The sequence below is a fragment of the Phragmites australis genome, chromosome 1 (assembly GCF_958298935.1).
Source record: "Phragmites australis chromosome 1, lpPhrAust1.1, whole genome shotgun sequence".
NCBI classification, from domain to species: domain Eukaryota; kingdom Viridiplantae; phylum Streptophyta; class Magnoliopsida; order Poales; family Poaceae; genus Phragmites; species Phragmites australis.
This window is the reverse complement of record NC_084921.1, coordinates 763,989-787,883: the sequence shown is the minus strand read 5'-3', so window position 1 is coordinate 787,883 and position 23,895 is coordinate 763,989. Positions and strand designations below refer to the sequence as shown.

The 23,895-nt window shown below is 40.8% G+C and overlaps 1 protein-coding gene, 1 long non-coding RNA gene and 1 pseudogene across 2 annotated transcripts; all 3 read right to left on the bottom strand.

Annotated features, from left to right (window-relative positions):
* Positions 1–4,488: 4,488 nt before the first annotated feature.
* LOC133886698 (uncharacterized) lies at positions 4,489–6,199 on the bottom strand. Its single transcript, XR_009903413.1, has 2 exons — positions 5,824–6,199; positions 4,489–4,698 (listed from the first exon to the last, which is right to left on the bottom strand). It is a non-coding gene; the product is annotated as an uncharacterized LOC133886698 (long non-coding RNA).
* Positions 6,200–7,656: 1,457 nt separating this feature from the next.
* On the bottom strand, positions 7,657–8,823 carry LOC133928426 (AAA-ATPase At3g28540-like; annotated as a pseudogene).
* A 4,915-nt stretch (positions 8,824–13,738) lies between these two features.
* LOC133884545 (ubiquitin carboxyl-terminal hydrolase 14-like) lies at positions 13,739–22,944 on the bottom strand. The gene is made up of 19 exons (XM_062324371.1): positions 22,619–22,944; positions 22,342–22,519; positions 21,598–21,710; positions 21,186–21,522; positions 20,326–20,420; positions 19,618–19,751; positions 19,473–19,529; positions 19,297–19,374; positions 18,399–18,453; positions 17,512–17,592; positions 17,231–17,429; positions 17,096–17,153; positions 16,896–17,018; positions 16,073–16,161; positions 15,706–15,795; positions 15,455–15,628; positions 15,198–15,322; positions 14,871–14,997; positions 13,739–14,324 (listed from the first exon to the last, which is right to left on the bottom strand). The coding sequence occupies exons 1-19, from the start codon at positions 22,712–22,714 to the stop codon at positions 14,146–14,148; spliced, it is 2,388 nt and encodes a 795-aa protein (XP_062180355.1). The 5' UTR covers positions 22,715–22,944; the 3' UTR covers positions 13,739–14,145.
* Between the last annotated feature and the right edge of the window lie 951 nt (positions 22,945–23,895).

The window sequence follows — 23,895 nt, the reverse complement described above, 5'->3', positions numbered from 1 at the left end:
GAAGACGATGTACAAGTGACCGGAAGAGAGGTTAGTGGTAAGACCTCGCCTTGGTGGTTTGGTGGCTCATCGTGCTTGATGCCTTATCTTTGTGACTTGATAGCTTAAGAGACGTGATCAGAAGAAATTGACAACTGAGAGCATATCTTTTGTGGAGCTTCAACATAGACTAAGGGTGACTTATATGCCATCGATACCACAGGATAAAAATGTCTTATGCTGAGTTTGTCTCTATGCCTTATTTATATTTCTGCATTTACATACTTATAATTTATCTTACTAGAGTAAGTTACAATCCTCTTGAGCGGTAGAGTAGACACACTAAATAAACCTAGAGTACATTTAGATAGAAATTAAGATAGGTTTATCTTGTGAAATTTTTGGAGTCATTAGTTTCTAAGTATCCTAATTCAGCCCCCACTTAGGATATCATCGTTCATCACAATGGGTACCAGAACCTCATGTTTTTGATAGGCTTAACATCCTAGAGTTGTAACGTCCAGGGTTAGGATGAATACTCATAGTGCTCCACATTTTGACGGCACTAATTTCCTCCGATGAAAAATTCTAATGATTTTTTATTTGCAAGCTAAAGATTTACATGTTTCGAGAGTCGCCGAGGAAAGGATGAGGCAACGCCTCACCAACAAGGAGAAACGATTAGGTGCATTGACAAAGAGTATCCTTCTATCATCTTTATACATTGATGCATTTAATCGCATTTGTTCTCTCATAAATACACATGATATTTGGAATAGTCTCACTGAAATACATAAAAGCTTAAAGGATATTATGTGCTTATTACTAAGCTCAATAGCATCAAACAATTTGCTTATGAAAGTGCTAATAACATGTACTCACGTTTGAATATTCTTATCAATGAGATCAATGGGCTAGGTTTGATACAAATTGAGGATGCTCAAATGGTGAAAATAATACTTCAAGCTCTTTTTTCAAAGTACAAGCTAATTGTCTTCATTACCTACGACTACCATGGCATGAGCAAGATGACTCCAAGCAAAGTTATCGGCAAGATTACCGCTCGTGAGATGATCATGAATATGGGGGTTGAAACTTCTACCTCATCTGATAGTAAGAACCTTACTCTCACAAGCAAGCAATCTTAATGCCAACACACGAAGGCAAGGATGAGGAGACATGAGCATGAGTTAAGCTCAAGCGAAGATGATAGTGATCAAGATGAAGAGAGTTATGAAGAGAATGATCAAAGCACATCATGCGATGAAGAAATTGATTCAAAGATGGCCAAACTCATGTTATAAGTAGAGAAAAATATCAAGAGGATAAATGCCAGGATTGATCATCCAATCTCCTTAAAAGATTATTCGCAAGCATAGGAAGATGGGTGAACGACGATAAAAATAGCGATATAAGTGATGATAAATCCGATGAGGATCCTCCCCCCCCCCCCTCAAGAAGAACTTCTTCATTTGATCAATGAGTAACAAAGGGTCTTTAAGAAACAATTAAAAGAGTTTAAGAAATTCAATACATTTAATGACATCCATGCTACATTTGTTTCTGCTTATGAATAATTATTGAGCAAATTTAATTTGCTAAACAATGAGCATGAAGAGCTTAAAGCTAAATTTGAGTACATTGAATCTTAAACTAAGGTCCCTTTAAAACAATCTGTCTCTCTCTTTATTTCAAATCTAAGGTAGATGCTTCTATTTCTTTTGATGATATGATTGATTTATCTAGCTCACCCCTTTGCAATGAGACATGTATTGAGAATGTTGTTGTAGAACCATTAATAAACTCATTGTACAAGAGAATGATGAGCACAAGCAAAAAGTGAAAAAGCTCAAGAAGAACTTGACAAGATTAAAAGGCAAGAACTATGTCCAACCTCATCAAAATAACCATGCTACCATAATGAAAAAGCTTGCGGAGGTCATGCCCAGCTGCTTGAGAGGTAACACATGCCGACACACGCACGAAGCCATGACCTAGATGGAGGGTGAGGGCGGTGGCACGGTAGTGAGCCGGGTGGAGGCAGGGCACGGCCGCAGCGCCGGTGTGGCAGAGATCGAGGAAAGGGTGGGCCCATGAAGGGGCATGGGTGTACAAATGTACTGCAAAAAAATTATATATATATATATATATATATATATATATATATATATAGTATTATGTATTAGGTCTTCAACTATTAGGTATATATCAGATATTTAGTCAAGTCCACATGCCCACAATGAGGCCCAACTATCCAAGGCCACGCGTGTGACGCACCTACAGCCCACGACCTCATCTGACGTGGCTCAATCCCCACGGTCTCACACGGTCATGCCCTGACTACCTGAGAGTTGACACACACACTGACACACGCACGAAGCCACAACCCATATGGAAGGCTAGGGCAGCGACACAACAACAAGCCAGGCGGAAGCGGGGCATGGCCACGGTGCAAGTGCGGGAGATATCGAGGCACAGGCGGGGGCCATGAGGCATGGGAGCAGTGTGGCCGTCGCGATCGACATCCAGGCTAGCAAGACGTGGTTGGTGCAGGCGGGCATGACATAGGCGATGGCTAGAGCGCTGCTACTACTCCAAGTATGTTTATGCTATACATAGCGTGATAATTTATGTATGGTAATTTAGGTGTGGTTATGCTAGCTACTGAAGAACTACTAAACTAGTATGATAATTTAGGTATATTTATGCTATACATATAGTGGTCGGCACTCCAGGTTCTTCGTTGGGTGGGGGGTAGGTAGAGCATATGTTTATGGATCTGTGTGATTGTGTATAGCTGTAGAGTTATGTTAGCTTTTCTAATTAGCCTGCATGCATCAATTTGAATAAGTTTGCTAAAAATTAATATGATTGTATGATTAGTCTGTGTATAGTATGAGAGCATATGTTTAGAGAATAAGTTGGATAGAAATTAATGCTTCTAATAGAGCATTCAATTGGGGTAATAATCGAGAAAATATGATTCTCACAAAGTTGCATAGAGTATTATCGTGGGTTAGTCCTATATTGGAAGTATGTTGGACGATGGGTGTGTTGTCAGCATTTTCAGTAGTTGTTAGTGAGTATGTGTGTGTCGAAGGAACTCAAGAACACCAGGATTTATCCAGATTCAGGTCTCCCTCAAGATAATAGTCATACGTCATGTGTATTTTCTTATGAGTTGGATGTTGAACTTCTTCAGAGTCCCTCTTACAAGTCTGGTCCTCCCCTTTATATATTAGGAGACAAAGTGTACATACAAGTAGGCTATGCTAAAATATGGTGGTTGTCCTATATTTGATAAAGACAACTACTCCTAATTTATCATTACGGAGGGTGGGCATGCCCAGCCCGACCTGGTCATCCTGCATATCCTGTCCCATCCACCAACCACCGTCATGCCCATTGTGCGCTCATCACGCCCGTTTGCTAAGCCTTCATGCGTGCCTGCAAGTCGTCCCATAGCATCAAATGCTACGGGGAATATACTATGTGACGGGTCACACTGTCTCATCTATGGCCCATGACTTCGCTCACCGAAAGTGTGCATAGGAAAGGAAAACGCATGAGTGGATGATATTAAATGCGATTAGATTGGTTAGGTGAGTATCTGTCCCGTGACCAACAAGGGCTAATCACGAGATTTTCATCTGCGACTAGAGGACTGGTTGTGCGAGTCCCGTATGGTCGCGCGGAGAACCATGGTTTTGAAAAATTTAACTGTCAGCTGGCATCTGCCGACCTAAACCCTCCTGACAAGGAACCTCTTATTCTTTACATTGACAAGTGTTTGCATATACCTAAGTATATTTCTCTTTGTATTTAGTTAAAGCACTACCTCGAGAGTTGAGTGATCATACTCCTCTACTTTTATGCTCACATGCTCATATGCTTACTTATGTGAAGAATAAGCTAAGAAATAAAATAGAGATACAATATATGAAAAATTGTATGGTCATATTTATTGAGCAAGATTTTTTTTACGAGTTTAGAATGATATCATCGTAGTTGCGTTTCAAAATATTAAGAATCGTATAGTTGTATTTAATTTTGGAATTTTTAGTTATTTTATATCACCTTAGATGTTGTCATTATTATGAATAATTTTTAACTTAGATATTAATGTTGTTTAATATTTATAGTTATAAAAAATAGCTATATATAATAGCTTATGCACATCCAAATTTAAAATCTTGAGCCCGCCGGTACTGGTGGTCACGCCTACTCTGCACTGAACTGCATTGGGAAGCTTTAAGGAAATGAGCAGATGCATGCAGCTCTGCAGTTTGCAGCTGGATATTTATCCTACTTGGAGACAGGAGCGAATTATTGTTCGTTTCTGTTCTATTCTTCCAAAGGAAAAATATTTGATGCAGCACTTGTCTCCTTTTCTTTTCTTTTCTTTTCTATTCTGTTCTGTTCTTCCAAAGGAAACATATTTCATGGGTCGAAATGGAAAGCATGCATGAAAAATTTTCAGAAATAAAAAATAAATAGTGCCATCAACCATAAAAGAATCCTATTAATTCTGCTGGACGGATCCCATTAAGTGCTGCTTCTTTTGAGCAGATAACAGCACAATTATGAGTCTGTGCCTTTCAGATCTCAGCTGCTGCACTCATCACTACACCCTAGATTTGGGAACGTCCTCAACTCTCAACTGTTGATGCCACCAGAGACCAGCACGGTCCACGTAGCCAACTACTATTGTGATCAAGGCTGCAAATAAACCACGTTGATAAAGTATAAGACATACAGTAGCAAACGAATATTATCAATAAAAGTAGATAAATATAGTCTATTGATCTTTTAAACTTAATTTCACCAAGATAACAATACATCAACTTAAAATCTCACAAGCAAGATAGATAACAAGCACTAGGTAATTAAGTATCTAAGTTATAATACATCTCCCACAAATATCAAATATCTAATTCATCACCTCCAATTCAGTGGATGAGCTCCCTGATGACTCCATCGCATTGTCTTCATCTCCATCCTTGCAAAAGTAGATTGGCTTTTTTTATGGCTAAGGTTTCATGCTGACTGACTGCACTTTACTTTTGTATATGTGGCTATTGTGTTAGGCTTTATTTTCTTCATTTCGTTCCCTTCCTGATTCCTTTTTCCGTTTTCATTCCTTTTATTTTCTCTCATCTTCAACAGCTTTCCTTCGAGGGGAATCGCGAAGGGAAAGAAAAGAAAATCCCGTCCTGAAGTGAATGACCCTGAGAATCCCGTCGTGAAGGGAAACCGTTAGAGCGCTGAAGGGAACGAAAATCCCTTCACGACGGGATTTTGGTCCCCGAAGGGAATCTATTGGGGCTGGCCTTAGACCAAAATGGTTAAAAACCTGACTCAAACACAACTTGACATATATCAGTGATATATCGGTTTTGGCACCAAGATGCGATATATCACTATAATCGACGATAAATCTGCACAAAGCGTGAATTGCGATATTCTTACATTCTTTTAGCACTAGCCACTATTTTACCGTTATGTGTTATATCGCCGCTAAATTGCCACTATTTGCAAGCTTGATTGTGATGAATTGAGCACATGATGATGCTGGTCAAACCAACCCAAACCAAACAGAGTCTTCGGTTATCCAGCAATATCAATATTAATTTCCACTACAGGTAGCTAGCTGATCCACCATGTACAGATGGAGAGAAAATTTTCACTGGCCCTTGCACACGTACTAGGTATCAAAATCGTTTATTTATGTTGAGATTTATATTATAGAGGTAGATAAAAAAAAATATGAAGCAGTGAGAGAATTAAAGAATATATGAATATTAGATAAAAAAAATAGATGAATGAGATAACCCGTGTTGTTACCCTCCGTATGAAGTTGACTTTCCCATCTACAGATCCAAGAGTTGATCCACAGTGCTAGCCCCATTTGGAACGGTTGAAATTTTCCTGCTCCTCTCTTGCGAGAATTGAACCGCCTCATGTGATGTTCCTGCTTTCCAAACCAGGCCTTAGTTCGCATCAGCAGCACACAGATTAGGAGAAAAAAAGAGGGGAGAGGATGAACAGAGCAAGTTGCCTGTTTGCTTCTGCTGCTGCTGCCGCCGCCGCTGCCGCCATGTCTGCGTGCGTGCCATCTCAAAAGCTGAAAGGGCAATGTGGGCTCGTCGCAGCCGCAGGACTCTCTTGCTTGAAAAGGGTTCCAGTCCTCAACCGCACCGGTACCATCTCTTCCCGGTCACCAACACTAGACGACTACGACGTAAACCGACTGTCCCGACCAGGATTAATACTGCAGTGATACGTCCACGCGACTAGTCATTGCACACAAGTTTCAGCCTGATCCATAGCTCCGGGGTCAGCAAGCAAGAAAGCGACGCCGTGTGCCGTGGCGTTTAGCATCCTGCCTATTCGAAGTGTTGAATTGATCGGGGACGAGCAGTCTATCTACTCTGCCTGACCTGCCCCCGACCTGGTGCACCGATGGATGGCGTAATGGCATCGATCCACGATAGGTTAGGCCGCTCCAACACGGGCTGCTAGCTAAAATAATGGCGCCGACCATCGCACCGCGCACGGCAGGCAGCAGCTACCATCCGGCATATGCATCCGGGATGAACAGACCGGCGGAGACATGATCCACGTAGCTGCACCAACTCCACACGATACATATCCCACGAGGAGAAAGAAATGCAACTCCGAATGTTCTTGTACACGTACGTACGGTTTATCTCGACTATTTATCTCTATTCTCTGATATTTTTTTATTTATTAATTATCTTATATATTTTTCAAATACGAATCTTAACATAAATATAAGTCATATATATATGCATGCCTTAATAGAATTTTCATGTTCCAAAGGAGAAACACGGTCATGTGCGGTTCGAGTTGTGCCTTCACACACAGAAAATTGTAGCTCGTAGTGCGTGGAAGTGGAACATGTGGGTTTCTTTTTTTGTACGAGGAAAGGATGGATTTTTTTGGTCACCCAGAGCCGTGTCAGACGATCGAGAAAGAGTTGGAACATCACACGCCGCCTGATTGCTCAATCAACCCTACGGCCGGGCTGGCCTGACAGGCAGCGCCGTGTGAGCGGCACGATGCGCTTGAGAGGCGAGGCGGCTGCCCCGCGCGGACGAGACCGCCCGCCCGACCCAACCACGCCTCGTGGGCGTCTCTCCGGCGCAGCGCGGGGGAGCAGCCGCGGGACGCATGGCCCGGCCGGCATGTGCGCTCCCCGTGTCGCGCAGCAGAGACCGGACCGGGCCAGCGCGGCGCGTGCCCCGGCCCCCGCGACTGGCCCGGCGGCGACGCCGTCATATCAAATCACCCGCGGTCGGGGCGGAGGCGAGGCGGTTTCGTTCCCGCGCCCATGCGGGCTAGAGGTCGCCAGTATCGTGGGCCTGTCGCGGGCGGGCTTCGGCGTGCCTGCAATCTTGTGGGCCTAGCGAGCTTTTGGTTTCGTGTGTGGAATTTAGCCCACTGGGTCCTAACAAATAGCGGCAGTCCGTCTAAATGCAAGAGTTTCATTGGGATCTTACAGGAATTTCCTAGAAAATCCGTTCACTTGTGTGGAATCAGGAACGGTTCTCAACGATTGCAAACGAGGCCTGGTTGATTTCGTGGCCAAAACTATCCCAATGGTAAAGCATCAGTCAAGATTTAATCAACTTCAAACACGTATAATGAATGCATTTAGATCGACATAACTGCAATCCTTACTTCTCGTAAAAAAAAAAGCAAAAAGAAAACTTTAGCAGAGTGTTGCATATGTATGTAAGATTCTTCTGAATCTTCCGAGTCTTGGTCATGTTGTTCCTCTAGATCATGATCAATGTCCGTTTTGCCCTCGTTTGCCTCCACCGATGCCTTGGCTTTTGCTCTCTTCTTCTTCAGCTCCTTGAGCAAATACTCAAGGCTGGAATCCTCCCCGGAGCCGGCAAGCTTGGCCGTCATGAGGCACTCGGCGATATCGAACGGCGTGATGTTCGCCTCGACGGAGCCGAACAGCTGGTGCGCACCCGATGTCGAGGTAGTTCTTGGCCAGGGTCTTGAACGCCTCAAAGCCGCAGTAGGACATCTCGATGTGCATGCCCATCCTGCCCCGCCGGATGATGGCCAAATCGAGCTTGCCGACGTGGTTGCTTGTGAAGACGACTATCCGTTCGCCGCCGCACGCCGACCACAGCCCAGAGCGTCAACTTGCTGCGTTCCTCCCTGTGAAGTGCTTCTTCTTGGCCCGCCGGTCGCCTGTCAGGTCTAGGGAGCAGTCGAAGACCTCGATGATGATGAGACTTGGTCGTCTGGATGAGGAGCTTGCGGAGGTCGTTGTTGGTGCTCACTATTGTCAACTCGACGTCGTAGATGTCGTAGTTGAGATGGTTGGCCATGGCGGGCGATCATGGTGGACTCGCCGTTGCCTGGAGGGACGTAGAGCAGGTAGCCATGCTTCCATGGCTGGCCGGTGCGCCGGTAGAAGTCCATGATCTCCTCCTTCTTGGCCAGGTCCATGTGGCAAGCGTCCCGAACATCGTCGGGTGGCCAAAGTCAACGTAACTCCACGCCTTGTCATCGTAACTACTGCTCACCACGCAAAAAATCAAGAACGGCACGCCACACGCGTCCACGGTTAAATCAAGCAAGAAAAAAAGACTTCTTGATCGAGGAAGCACGTTACGTACTCGTATTCAGAGATTCTGTGGTTGGTGTAAAGCCTGCGGCGGCAGATGCTGAAGAGGATCTCGCGGCCTCTCCGGCGGACGTGCGGCCGGAACTTGTCAATCACGAGGCGGCGATGGCGCTGGCCAAGAACACCATCTGCCGCAACCGCACCATCGTGACGGGCTCGACCATGTCACCCATGGTTGATCTTCTTGCATGTACGTTCCGGCACTATTGTACATGGTCGGCTCATGTGCAGAGATTTATGCAGCACATGTGGCTCGAGTTCATGGTAGTGCTGCATACGAAGAAGCAATCCTTTTGTGTGACGATAAAAAAAGGCCTTAGATCCCCAATTGCTTGTTTACCCTTATTTTTTCAACACTATATAAATTGTCCTTATTTTTTGAATCTAAACGCTGACATTGCCCCTACTTTGTGAAGTATAGTTGACGGTGTTAAGTTAGGAGTTTTCATCGTCCAAAAGAGACACACACACATATATATATATATGGGGGGGTTGTGTGCGCGCGCTTTAAGAGGTACTTGGTATCAATGAGAGCATGAAAAATATATACCAAGTAAATGATAATATGTTCTAACCAAAGCAATTCCAACAACAAATATTACAACCATCACATAGTACTTAGAAATCATATAGTATTTACAATAACAACAAGAGGGTTTTTGTCTATGGGTTTTTTTAGCTGATTTTCCCTATAATTAATTGTGTTGTTGTAAGGTTTTTAGATTCAATTTTCTTTATAAATTGGATCAACTCTCTTCTTCTATAATAAAATCGGCAGAGCTCATGTTGTCCTTTCGAGAAAAAATATATTGCAACCATCACATAGTACTTAGAAATAATATAGTAACACCAATATAACCATCACATAGTTCTAACTCAAACATATCCAACTGAAGCATCAAATAGTAGCTAGCTATTAAAACAGCAGTCTAGCAAAAACAAAACAAGAACCACCATACATCATATTTAAGCATCAAACCAAGTAGCTAGCCTCCCTGCACCTCTTCCTCTGCCTCTGCCCTTCCAGTTGCAGTTGGTGGTCTTCCTCCTCCCATGTGACTTACCCTAGCACTTCAAATCAAAGGAGTAAAAATGTATCAGGAAACAAGTTGATGGTAAAAGAAGCAAAAATCAGTAAAACAAAACCGTAACAGACCATGATATGTTGATGGTAAATAAGCAAAATTAGTAAAAATGATCTGTAACAGGCTGTTGATGGTAAACTAAGTAGAATCAAGTAAAAACAAGGAGAAATGCAAATGAGAACAAATGCACCGCCTGGATGATTCAGCCGGTGATGACCTCCTGGCTCTACCCCTGCCCCTTGTTTATGGTGTGTGTGCGCGCAATACTAGGGTCATTGCTTCCCTCATCTGATGCATTTTTAGAAGATGAGAGCCTCCTATTTTGTCTAGCTGTAAGACCTCCTTAGCAATACTTGGTTGCATGGCCCAGTTCACAACATTCAGTGCATTCTCTTTTCTTCTTAGCGCCAACCTCAATTGATACTAGATACCCTTGGTATATATCCTAGGTTTTCCTTCTTAATTTAGGCTTATTGATTGTGTAGCATCGATCAACTCGTGGCCACTGATGCTTGGATTCATTGGATTGAAAACATCTGCATATGCCTTTCAAAAACTCTCAAATAAGAAGTATTTATGGACATAGTCATCCATCTCTACCTCCCTACTAAGCCTTGCAATGAAGGATAAAACATGACTGCAGGGCTTTCCACTCACTTGCAAGCCCTACAACTGCATGTCTTGAGCTCCAAGTTGAATGTATGCCTGCAAAGCATTGCTGATTTGGTAGACACGGTTACTTCGGCTGTGCCATTCCCACATTTTAAAACCTCATGGTGCTTGATAGACTTGCTTTGAGCATTCAGAGTTTTAGAAATAGTTAGGATTATTCCGCACTCCATTTTCATAGCAAGCTTCACTCTCAATTCAAACTTATTTATGATCATATGTCTTTATCATGTCATGCATATCCACAACCTGCATTTATTTGACTTTTAGCACCCAGTTGTTAAAAGATTCACAGAGGTTATTAATGATGTAGTACCTTGAAATGATCAGGTTGAACAGTAGAGTAGCAGAAAGGCCACGCCCCCACGGCCCCGTTGGTTCGCCATGTCTCCCTGTCCATTCGACTACCATCCAGATTCGTGATCGTGAGCGAGGTACTGTGTGGACATATCAGATTAGAGCAATGTTTCATCGGCCCATAAGTTCATAGCTCAAATCTCAAAGTTGAAATGGGTCAATGTGGCCTTGGAAGGACATGTTTGGTGAGGAATAAAATAGGAAATCGAAGTTGTTATTATTATGCTAAAAAAAGAAAGATAGCAGTATTCAACTCAAAACCTTGATGATTTTTTACAATATTACACGAAACTATTCGCTCTCAACCTGCTGCCTCATCCGATCATCTCTGCCCCCTCAAGCTGCTTGCTGCTCTCCTGTGGCTCCGCTGGCTTTGGCTCAGTGTTGCGGGGTTTATTTGCTCCTTCCTGTGGGCAGAAGGAAACGGCGGATCGCATTCATAACTCATAACAGAACACGGCAGCACGAACTTGACGCCCTAAACTGAAATCATGTTATGAATCCTTCGTTCAAGGCATGTAAAGTCTAAATGCCAATGCATGTTGGATAGATTCCAGCATGAAGTTTACCCAAACGATGTGTCGCCTGTCTTGAATATTTCTTGCGTTAGAGTGCCTCAGTGAATCATATCCGAACACATCACATATATCAAACATCCGGTTTTACAGTAAGCTCCTCCAAATATCAAGGCAAGAAATATATTATCCGAGAAAGATTGAAGCATCGATCAGCAATTCACCAGCTATCTCATGCTAGGAATTCACTATTGAGAGCTAGCTAGTTACTCGGGGAATCGAAGATTGCTCTTCCAAATATCTAGGCAAGAAGTGTAATTTGATCACGACAAAGATCGAGCTGGTTACTCGGGTAGGTACCTTGGCAGCAGCTAGCCAGCTACCAGCTTCTTGTAGCTATGGTAGACAGCGAGGGTGTAGCCAAGTAACACAGACATGAGCATAGCGGTGAGCCACAAGAATGAGATGACGATCACTTCATTGTTATCGTCAAAGAGGATGGTGATTGGGAGGACGGGAAAGTCAACTCCGTATGAGATATGCACATATGGTTTATCTCTATTCCGTTCATTTTTTTCGCTTGGTATTTATCTATATATAAATTCTCTTATATATATTATGATTTTTATCTAACACTCTGATACGAATCTCAATATAAATAAATTATTCTTGTAGTCTATACGTTTGTAAGAGTTAGTGGAATTTTCCCTTCCATGCGAGGACCACCGGTAGCGAACTAGCGATGAAACTGACGAAAACGAGCATGACCCCAACCTCGCTCAAGAGCAAATCATGCAGATGCACCCATCCACTCACCATGTCCAAACGAAGAGGCACGCGCCCACCGTGCTGGAGAACTCTGCGACGCAGCGTCCGCCGTCGATGTAGCTGCACGGACGGCACCCACACCACCCGCGCGGCGCACACGAGCGAGAAGAGGCGTAGCACCGGGGCGAAAAGGTTTTTGGCGATCTACTGCTTATTCCCGTCGACGGGCTTGGCGGACTGCTTGCTCCAGTTCAAAAATGCTATAAAATGTAATTTTGTATGTCCTTACGCAAACATAGTCTATCTCAGTCATCCACCTCTTTCAACTTATATTCAACTATTTATTAATTTTCTTATATAATTACGATATTTTTACACATATTTCTTCAACAAAAATCTCAATACAACTAAACGATCCTATAAACCAAAGATGCTCCGCGAGAGTGTAGCCGCACAGTCCGACAGCCCAGAGCGTGTTGAGGTACCAGACCACCGTCCCGGCGAAGGGGTGTACAACATGCGCGATGAAGAACTCCAGTAACACGAGGTACAAGATGCTCACGATGATGGCAAGCGTGTGCATAGTCTAACATTGAAGCGATCCAGCAGAGCAGGTACAAGCACAAGCGAGGGCGACCGTCGAAACAAGAGTCGACGACGGCTGGTCAACGCAGCGCCACAGCAAGAGCAGAGTGAACACAAGGAACAACACGGATAGGTTATAGGTACAAGAGGAGGTGGCTTTCCCGTCCCGGATATGGGCGTTAGGGGACGATTTCCGATCCAGGATTTGGGTGTGGCCGGCAGGCTCGACGACCTCGTGCGCCTGCGGCAATGTTGGAGGCAAGGTCCATAGGATGTTGGCCAGAGAGCGCAGTGGCAGGTTTTGGTTTGGCTTCGACATCAAATTAAGGATATTATTGGTAGTGCTCTTCTTATCTAAATCATACAGAAAAAATTATTATCTAAAAAACGTGACTATGTGATTGAAAAAATCCTCTAACGATTTACCTAGACAAATTCTATATAGAAATTGATTATATGAGAAAAGTAAAACAAAGAAAACTGATTTTTTTTTAGCTTCTAACGTCTAATTAATTTTAAAAAATCATTCGTAAGACTAGAAACTACCAATAATACACTGATAAAGCTGTTGTTTAACAAAACTTACGCTGATTCTACTTGCAAAACTGGTCTTCCAAAAGCCCTGAATTGAGACGGGAAGATTCGGCTCGCACGCACGTTGCCTGTATATATATGCACGTCGTCTCGACAGAGGCACACGTACGGTAATACGTGATTCCTTTCGATCTTTTCTTTCACTCTTTCGTTTTTTTTCTGCCCCTTATATTTCTCGAGTAATAGGTCGACCTCACGTACTTTGGATCTATGTCCAACATATCTTTATAGCAACAGAGAAATAAATATGTTGACGTGCTACACTCAACAACCTGTATAGCATCACTGACAAACTGTAAGTAAGTTCAGTTCAAAAATATTGAATTATATATAGTCCCACCCACCTGCAGGTTACAGAAAATTATGGTTTTAATTTCGAAGGCGAGGTTTTGTGTAACCTGAAGACCTCAAAACCCGTGATTTTCGTTTTTCTTAACGCAAACCATTTTCTATTCAAGAGCAGCAAATGCCTCACACTCATGCAGTCGTGCCACCATACTAAAAAAAGTTCACTCTGCAGAGGAAGCGACAAATGCTTACACGTTATACCAGTGCTCTTGCTACAATTAAATAGTTTAGTACCGCCTGAAAATAAACACACAATAACGTTCGCATTTAGTTAATTTCCAATCTATCAGAAAGAAAAGAAAAAAACTATGGCGCGAGTCAAAGAAAACCACCAATGCAAAAGGAGTAACATTCACATAGTAAACAACACAGATGTACTTGGAGGTGCCACTCTATAACGTCTCAAGGAACAACGCAATATCCCAGCTGATCAATCTGTAATCAGCATGGCAGAATGAGATGAAACAGTCGCTTTAAAATCAGCATGACAGCATTCTACAGTCCGCCATTCTTTCGATGATGCGAGTGCATGAACTATGACTTCAGTCGAGATGGTATTTTGCCTGTGATGTGTCTAGCCGCTTATCCTCTGAAAGAAATAGAGGTAGCCCATATCCTTGGGCAGGTCAACAGATGCAGCAACCTTACTGTCGTTGAAGATTGCCCATCTCCCGTCTTTGAGGACATGGGCGACATAGTGCCCGCAGTAGGTAGAGGTGCCCATATGGCTCACAAATGCCATCAGCTTGTATCCTGCAAAACAGAGAACATTGTTATTGTAAACAAATCTCGGTCGCCTGATGATCAACTAGACTGCACACAGTAGAGAAACCAATAATTTTACAGTCACAGTTAAAGGGGCCAGTTTGGCAGATAGAACACTTGCTAAGAGCGTGGAAAAATCTGTTAAGTATGCATCTCCAAATAGGAGACCATGTCTTTCAAGAATGTTAGGAATAATATGTTTTCTTGGGAACATAGCAGACTATCTAACTCAATTTTGCATCTACCTTTTGTGATAATATGTAACTAATCAGATAACTGCAAGGTATGCACACAAATTAGGGAATATCGAAATAAATATTTCTTATCAAAGTTGAACCTTTCAAAAATTCAACATATATGTAAAATTACCCTATGATTTATAATGCAATAGAGATTCTCAACAGGGGCAGACAGCACATTATTCATTTGCAGCCATGACATTAAAATGTAACACATAATTATTATTGAATTGCTAATAACCATGTTCCAAGATTATTATTGTGCCAAGGAAACAAAAGGATCGAGGAAACTTACTGCCATTTCCATCTGGTATGTCCGTGTCATCAGCTTTTACATTGCTAGTTGATGAATCGACAGATACTGAGCTTGATGCTTCAGGGTGATTGAAAATCCAGTCGGTAGCTTTCTCAATATTACCACCCTAAAACAAAGATAACAAGAGTGTCACACCAGAACAGGGCTAACAACAATGCAAAGTTGACAGGCAACAGTTGAAGAATGCAATGCAAGACGGAATTAGAATTTAGAAGGCATGGAAGCAGATAGGCGATCAACAACTTTCAGAAGGAAGGTTAAGGTTACTGCCTATTCAGAACGATAAAACATAAAAGAGAATCTTACAGAAGCTTTCAGGGCCTTTATGGCAACATCTTCCTGAAATCCAAAGGAAACGAGAGTTTGAACACTTGCTTCATCAACAGATTGTTCAGAAGCTCGTGGATCTTTTGATATTGGGTCATCTATATCTGCATCACAAAATAAATGCTTAGACAGAGACCGGTTTCTTCTGTCACAGTTACGAATTACAAGTTACAAGCTGATCATTTCATGAGGAAAAGTAGCGATGAACTATGAAACAACTGCAGTAGCATAGCAACCTGGATCATCCATGTGTGAGAGAAGCCAATTCATTGCCTCCTCAACTCCTGTGTTTGATGTGTTAATAGCAGCTTTCTGACAATGAAGGTAATTGAACCCCATGCTTGCAAGCTGGGATACAATATCCTCACTGGCAGCAGGATGAGCAGTTTCAGCACTGTTGTCACCAGAAGCTGCAAAAGTATATTGAAAAGTTCATAAAAGCTAAAGGAAAAAAACATTAGAAAAAAGTAATCAATGACAGTCTAACCTCCTTCAGGTAGCAGCTCTTCCCCAGGCTGCACACCTTTGCTGCGCATGTGCGAGATATCAATTGTATCTGGCACATCTATATAGACATCTGAGAGAGAAATAAACTATCAAGAGCCATGGCATCCAAAATATGGAGGAAAATTAGTTTAAACACTCAGGCAGAATGAAAATTGAACTATGGGTGAGGTTAAGATGGATTACTCGCCCATAACAGCCTGAAACAAGTCATGATGTGGACACTGGACATGTGCTGTACTGGAAGCTCTCTACTAAATCAGTCATTCAGTCTAATGGAATTCAGAACCTATGTCTCAATCTGCGACATGCATGCGCACATATCTGATGACAAGGAGGGAGGGTATTACCGAGTTTTTTTGGCACCCATCCTGCTTCCATTACAAACTTACGCATGTGCAGCACCAGGTAATCAGGAAAGGTTTTAAAGCCAGCAGTCCTGGACGGAATGTTTCTTTCTTAATATTGTATGTTTATATAATATGGTAACAAGCAGCTATCACATGGTTCTTCAACATCATTCGACACAAATAACACAGATCCAGTCATTACAAATAAACAAAAAAAATTGTAATCAGTGCATACCATCAGTGTAGAAACAAAATATTCTATGATCAAGAAAACTCAATGAGCAGAGGCATAAATTAATGTCAAAGGGTTTGTCCACAACTAAGAGAAGGATAATTATGGTCTCAAATTCTCACATAAGATAATTGCAAATTCCAGAACTAATAAGGGAAGTTCAGTATTGGTTTGCGGATCATAGAACTGATTTGTGCAAGCTTGTTTGGTATTAGGTGCCAATGTTGAACTGTTGAAGCTTTACACATTTACACTGCCTTTTGCACTAAATAAACTGGACTCCCGCTGTGTCACTTTTCATGTAAATGATCTTCAATTTAGTCACTGATGAACATCCATGTCACATATATTAATTAAGACTTGATTACTGAAATCTGATGAGTAGTCTGTAAACCTAATAGCAGAAGGAACCCCTTAAAAGTTGTGCAATCTCGAGCGCAAGCTAAGCGCTTATCACTAATATTTATTAATAAATGAAACCAAAACAAGGGAGTTGGTAAAAGCATTTAGCAACGAAGCATTGCACTTTGTAAATGAGAACTTTATGTTAAACATATCCTTTAAAAATTATAGAGCTCAAAATATGCGTACTTAGTTGCAGTCGTTTTCGAATTTAGTGCAGTGCTGTAAAAATCAGGAATTTCCTCAGGGCCTGAAAAACTTGCTAAGCATGCCTCCAATGGAACTCTAGGCCTCACAATTTCCTCGTTACACCTGTTACGAAACACAGTAAATGCATAAACCAACAAACCTTAGGCACTGTATGAACTATGAATGATTGAATGTCTTACACTTCTTTCCCATCCAAGTCCATTGCAGCCTTTTTCTCACTAAACGCTTCTAGCTGCTCTGCATGTCGAACAAATGTCAAGGATCCGTAATACATTTAAGTTTTATAAGACATCAGTAAAAATGTTTAAAGCTACCTTTATTCGTCGCTTCATGCAATGGTATGCTCAAAGAAAGAATGTTGTCAGAACGTGTGTTGTAAGAAACTTTCCCGGAAGGGCATTGAACCCGCTCCTCAACAATGAACTTGAATCCTGTACAAGGATTTGACTCATAGTTTCCAGGGTTCGCATGATCAACTCGGTCAATAAGATGAAGGAAGAATTCAAGGGCATCCTGGATGAATAAATATATGTTAAGACACTTGTTTCATACCAGGACCATGGTCTGTAGTTATCAAGGATGAAAAAAATACTACCTGTTGCCTCATACTAGAAAATTCAGAATGGTTCGCAGCAATAACTGTCTTGAACATGCGAGGACGTATACCTTCCTGCCCCTATCCAATTGAATACACAAAGGAAACAAAAGATCACAACAAAAGTATGTCAGATTTTCATTGTATATGTACCCAGCAGTTTTATAATACTTGGGATGTTCCAAATGAAGAGAACAAGAGCCAAGAACCAGATTTGCTTACTAGAGCACAGGTGACATTAGTTAAAACTTAGAACTCAAATCACATTAAATTAGAGGTAAAACAAGTAAAGAGTACATAGTTTTTAACTGTATTGACATCTGTAGGAGACAAAAGCCAAAAAATAAAAGGAACAATTAGGGGAATGCAATCACATTTGTACAATCTAGGACAATAGGAGACCTGTCACTTAAAGCAGTTGTTCCCCCTCCATTCAAGGTAGAAACAAAATGAAATCAAGGTTATGACATCCTTTGTTGTCACATCTTCTCACAGACACTCGCCCCCTTGACTATTCAAGTATTAAAGCGTGCAATTGGCAATTGCCATGGATGCTTACTGGGAACCTCACTATAGCACAGTTACCAAAGCTCATAGCCTCTAGGTACAAGGTGGATTTTAATTTCCACATACAGCAGTTTTGTAGTGTTTCCAACCAGATCAAAGAAGTTTAAACATGAAACCGGTTAAAGCAAAATAGTGACCTTAAGTTGTCAGAGAGTCAAAGTGTGAATTTTTATTGCATTATACTAATTCAGAATGAAGTAAGAAAGCAGTTCATTCAAGACTGAACCATCAAACCATCATCAGTGACAAACTGAGAACACAAGAATCGCAAAGGGTAACTACCAACAATTGGAAGCCATAAGATAGAATGAAATTCTTACCTCCTTAGCTGGTGCAGAATATTTACCGGAGAGCAAACCATGTCCTAATTTTGTCCTATAAAAAGGAAGCTATCAAGCATAAGAACAATATATATATATTGATCATTGAATAGAAAATTGAACTTCTACCTGATAAGTTTAACGGAAGGTATAACATAGTACAAAACGCCAATCAGTACGAAAAAAGATAGCACACTAGTGACAACTTCTTAAATTATAACATCATAGTATTGAAGTATTCAGTTCAGCCAAAAAAACTTAAGCAGAACGATGTAATTCTCATTGAAGTAATGATATGTGCTTGATTTTAACATTGTTTAACACTTACACAACGTACAAAGTACTTAACTAACCAGGTTGTGTTTCCATTGTGGTGGCAGAGAAAAAAAGGGTGGGCTCACTGGAATCTAATTTTAGGGGTGATAATGCCATTTGTGATGGTGTTCAAAAGTAATTTGTAACCAGGTTATGATACTTTCAGCATAAGCAATAAATGGTCAAACATCAGACTAATGCATTATCTCGTTAGAAGTATACTCCCTCCCTTAGACTTCTCCACTCTTTGCAAAATATAACTCATTTTACACTTTCGAGGCACTTTTCATCTTTCTTTCCTGTTTTGCTCTTACTTAATTGTGCTAGTAAATGAGGGAGGGAGAGTGTACAAGACTAGCAGTTAAGGAACCAGCATACCATTAATTAAAGGGTAACATGGTCATCTTAACATTTCCTTAATCCTTGTGCCCAAGTCTAAAACGACTTATATTTTGAATCGGAGGGAGTATTTAGCAACAAAAGTTTACAAAACTGTATCTGACATCAACTACATGCAGAATATTAACACACACATGCACGGATAGACACACCCAGATGCATAGATCAGCAGGTGTGAACTTACATTTGCATGTTTAGGTCCAATGTTGGATCAGCGGGTGAAGTTGCAAATGCAGCTTTCAAACTCTGCTTCTCGAAGTATCTGAAATGAATAAAAAGGAAGGGGAGGTGCTTCTTTAAGATAAAAGAAAAACAAATGCAACATAAATAAAAAAATGAATATGAGAATGTAAAACCAACCTTGATATGAAAGGATGAGTTGAGAACATGACTTGCATTATTGAAGCCATATAGCAACTGTAAAAGGTGAAGAAACAAGAGAGGTGTCATTATTTCGAGAAATTATAAGAACAGAACATAATATCATGAAATCAGACCACGCTACCTGTTCCCTAGGTTTACAAGGCCAGTATAGCCAGGTCCAAATAGAAGTTCAGCATCTTTTCCACTTTCTTGTATTCTATTCCAGTCATAATTTGTGTTGCAATCAAGTTCTCTCTCGGCAGTAGTCATCTCAGTCTGCAAGAACAAAAAGAAACCAGTTGGTCCAGTTCAAATCAACATAGATCCAAGTTTATAAACATACAGCCAAACATATATTTGTCTCTATAAATCAATTTAAACAAACAAATGGAATCTTTATATTGATGCATCACTAGTTTAAACATATTTCGGTTTTTAATTCCTGTGGAGTATCAGAGTCAATGATCTCTTACTCGACTATTCACAATAACTCCTAGAGCAACAGCATCTACTACTACTACTACTAATAATAATAATAATAATAACAATAATAGCAGACATCCTCTTAAGATTTTTCTTTCATAAAAGGTTGAATCATGCAAGCAACCTTGATATCAAGCAGTTAAAACATTGATGTATTGCAGCATCCAACAATATAGGACACAAATGCGATCTAGGTTTGGGGTTGTATTGGCACTAGTTCACAATGAGAAAGTGCTACAGATATATTTGTCGCTATGAGAATTCTAGATATCTGATTCTACTACAAATTTTTTAAGACAACAAAAGGCCCTACTAAATAGAGCTAAATTATCATAGATAAATGACATAAAATCAAATATAATTTCACCTTTTGAAGTGAAGAAAAATCAATACCAAAATGCGATAAGTGCTGAGCTAATAGTGGATCTTCAACACTATCATCTTCCGGGTACGAGAAAACGTCTGAGCTGTCGCAGAAAATACCATATGAACAGGTATTTTACGAAATAATAAAAGCAACATATGCCACTCATGCCTTTGCGTAGGAAAGTTGCATCAAGAACACATTTTGTTAAAAGAATTATGCGAGAAAAACTTTATATTAAAAAAAAAGCAATTATACCAGCGAATTATTTTTATATGAAGGTACACCAGCTATGTGATATGAACTGCATAGCTCAAGGTATCACGCAAACACATCAAGGTATTTAAGCAAGGGAGAAATTAGGATCTTTTTAAAAAAATAGTATGTCAATAGTGTTCACAAAACTACTTTCTTTTGGCCACGAATTTAAAAGTATTTACTTTTTCACACCTCTGAAGACAACTTAATTAGTTTAATAACACTTCAAAATATTTCATGTGTTGAATTTACTCATATCATTTTTCATATGATCCGAGAAGATATCCAAATGTATATTAATTGGTAAGCACTCAAAAGGTTGACTGTTTGTTTCCAGCCATAAAGATTTGTAACTGGAGGTAGTGGTAACTTGTAAATACTGAGCTGTAATTCAATGGTATCCCAATCCTAATGGGACAAATAGCACTTCCAGCTGATGACTACAAAAGTAATATGGATGCTTCTGTAAATAAATGGAAATAGGGTAATTAGCTCTTCAGCCCAATGCAATCATGTTAGATATCATGAAGACGGAATCCCATTTTCTTGAATTCCCTGACTAATACCTAGAAAGTCCAAAATGCAAAGTTCAGGCATACAATTACCTGCTGCTTCCAAATCAGAAGTAATTGTTCCAAGCTTTACCGCGAGAGGGTATTTAGTCTCTTTGTAGTGTTCAATGGCATGATTATTCCCACCGCTTCCATCCCAAAGCTTCCTCCCGCAGAGGACCATACCATCAGTTAAATTCAACCAGAGATTCTCAGTTTTATCACATTTGCTACACTTCCATCCAGTAGGAGGCACAATAACACCGTTGTCTAATTGCTGCAGATCCATAGCATATGCACTAATTTTTTTCTTGTCAGCAACCCAAGCAGCCAGTTGCTGTTTCCTATCAGCACTTTCAGCAAGTATAACTTTATCAACTGCAAGCCTAACCTGCAGATTGTAGTACATAGTAAATTATAATGCATACAAAAGCTGATAAATTATTGCATAAAGGGTAAAAAATACCTTCTCTGGCAATTCAACCGATGGGAATGGAAGAGAGATAAATTCAGGTAAGATGACGATTTCAAAAGTCTCATCATATTCAGGTTCTTGATCAGTAAAGCCTCCTTCCACACCTATCAATAGTGTAAAAATTAATTGATGGACATGGTAACTGTCCCAAATATATCAACTTAACAGAAGTGATTTGCCCCACATTCTGATATTTCTAAGTATGGCAAGTTGGCGACACGGGAACATAGTATAGTTTTGATGAGCCACAAGAATATATCTCGATTATAGTCTACATACACTAATCATAAATAATATAAAAAAATCAACAATCAACCAACATAACCATCATAAATTCTATTATATGCATCGGTCTCCAGCAAACAGAACAATGCAATGCCACAAACTTTCTATATTACAGGAGCGTGACCAAACAAGCAGAACAAACATAAACACACAATTAATACGATCAACACATATATCATGTGAGGCAGATATAATATGCCATCATCGTTCAATCAATAACAACATTAAACAAGCCATATGAGAAAATAATGACATCACCCAAACATAAACGTGCAATTCACTTAAGCCGTGGAACATGTGCACTAGAATTAAACGGCAGCAGAGTGCGGTGTGGTCGGCATAAGCAGAATACAATACCCCCCGTTTTCCTTAACTCTGTACTGTCTGAACCGTTGAGTTCAATAAAGCTGGGCAGAATGCCTTCTGTCCAAAAATAAGAACAGCACATACCTATGGCGAGGAGGGTGGGCTTCTTCAGCGGGCGATCGGCCTCGTCGGACTCCGGCTTCCGGCGCTGCACAATGTGGAGGTATACGGGGTTCCCCGTCTTCTCGTAGTTCCACGCCACGTGCTCCCTCCCGAACCCCAGGAACGAGCTCATGTCCACGTACAAGCCGCCCTCCGACCTCTGCACGCACACGCCCACAAAGCCAGCTCGCGTCAAACCCTAACCATTTCAAATCGAGTTGGGAGTGGAGGCGCGGAAAGGGATGGGCTGGATTGTTACCGGGGTGTCGAAGGAGACGCAGCACTCGTCCTTGTGGATGCGGTTGGTGGGCTCCGGGATGCGGACCTTGTGGAGGTGGGAGCGGAGGAGATCCATGGCCGCGGGCGCCGGGCGGCGGGTTGCGTCTAGGGTTTGGGGGGGTGGAGACGACGAGACGATGGGGTAAAGAATGGGTGATTAGACGGGGGAAGGGAGTTAAGTAGGAAGTTTGGTGGGGTGAGTTAAACAGGGAAATCTTTGGTGGAAATGTAATCAGCGCATGTGTCTAATCTCCATCCAAAGGTTGTATTGTTTCTATCATCTACCAGCAAATGTGTTATTTTACTATATTTCTTAGACGTATGGGAATTTTCTGTAAATCATCCCCTCCACCAGAGATGTCTAAATAGGCATGTCGAGTCAGCCCGTACAGGCACTGCTAGTTACGACGCGATAGGCTCGATCTGTGTAACAGGTTGATCCAACGTCACGCTCTCAGCCTAACATGCACCATACCATGCCAAGCTAGTCGGACATGATTGCAACACAACCGATCAAAACAAATAAATAAATAAACTACAATAAAAAAAGTACATATATAATAGATAAAAATAAGTATATTGATTGATTGTTTTGTTAAAAAGCCTTTCTATTAGAAGAAAAAAAAGAATAACCTATACTTTAAAAATTATATAATTTCAATACATACTCAGATTTTTTTCTTACAAGATACAATATGCTTACTTAGGGATGTGACACCTAATTGAAACTGTATATATTACGCTTAGCAAATCTTACTTGTTTCTCATTTATTTCTTTAAAAAAACTTTTCAAAATATTGTCATACTGATAATCATACACGTGAGTTTTCGGTGTCTTAATTGTAACTATGAATTGGTTTGTGGGTAACAATAAGACTAAAGAAGATATGGGTAACCAATAAGATCACTACGAGTTTGAGATGTTGATTGTTAGTAGACTAAGACAAAAGGTGGGTGGCGGGTTACTATTGGAAAAAAATCATAAAAAATTAAAAAATAAAAATAATATGGATACATAATTAATTCTAAAATAAGCTTTATTTATAGGTTAACTCGTTAAAACATTTCTAGCAAAAGAAAAAATAGGACAGCTTAACTAAAAAATTAGAAATTACATGTTTTCATCAATATCTAGATACAATTTTTTTTAATGAATCTTCAAGCTCAATGTTAACCCGACTCAGTTGGGTCGGATCGTGCCTACAATAGTGAGTCTCAAGCCAATTCAGTAGATATAACCTATTTAAATAGTTTTAA

What these genes read in the sequence shown, in the direction of transcription:
- LOC133884545 (XM_062324371.1), bottom strand. Translation starts at nt 22,714, where the DNA reads ATGGATCTCCTCCGCTCCCACCTCCACAAGGTCCGCATCCCGGAGCCC. An exon ending in ATTCTGCACCAGCTAAGGAG is followed by an intron (nt 17,593 to 18,398) that starts GTAAGAATTTCA and finishes TCAATTGGATAG; the next exon opens with GGGCAGGAAGGTATACGTCC. An exon ending in TAAAGGCCCTGAAAGCTTCT is followed by an intron (nt 14,998 to 15,197) that starts GTAAGATTCTCT and finishes TCTTTGTTTTAG; the next exon opens with GGTGGTAATATTGAGAAAGC.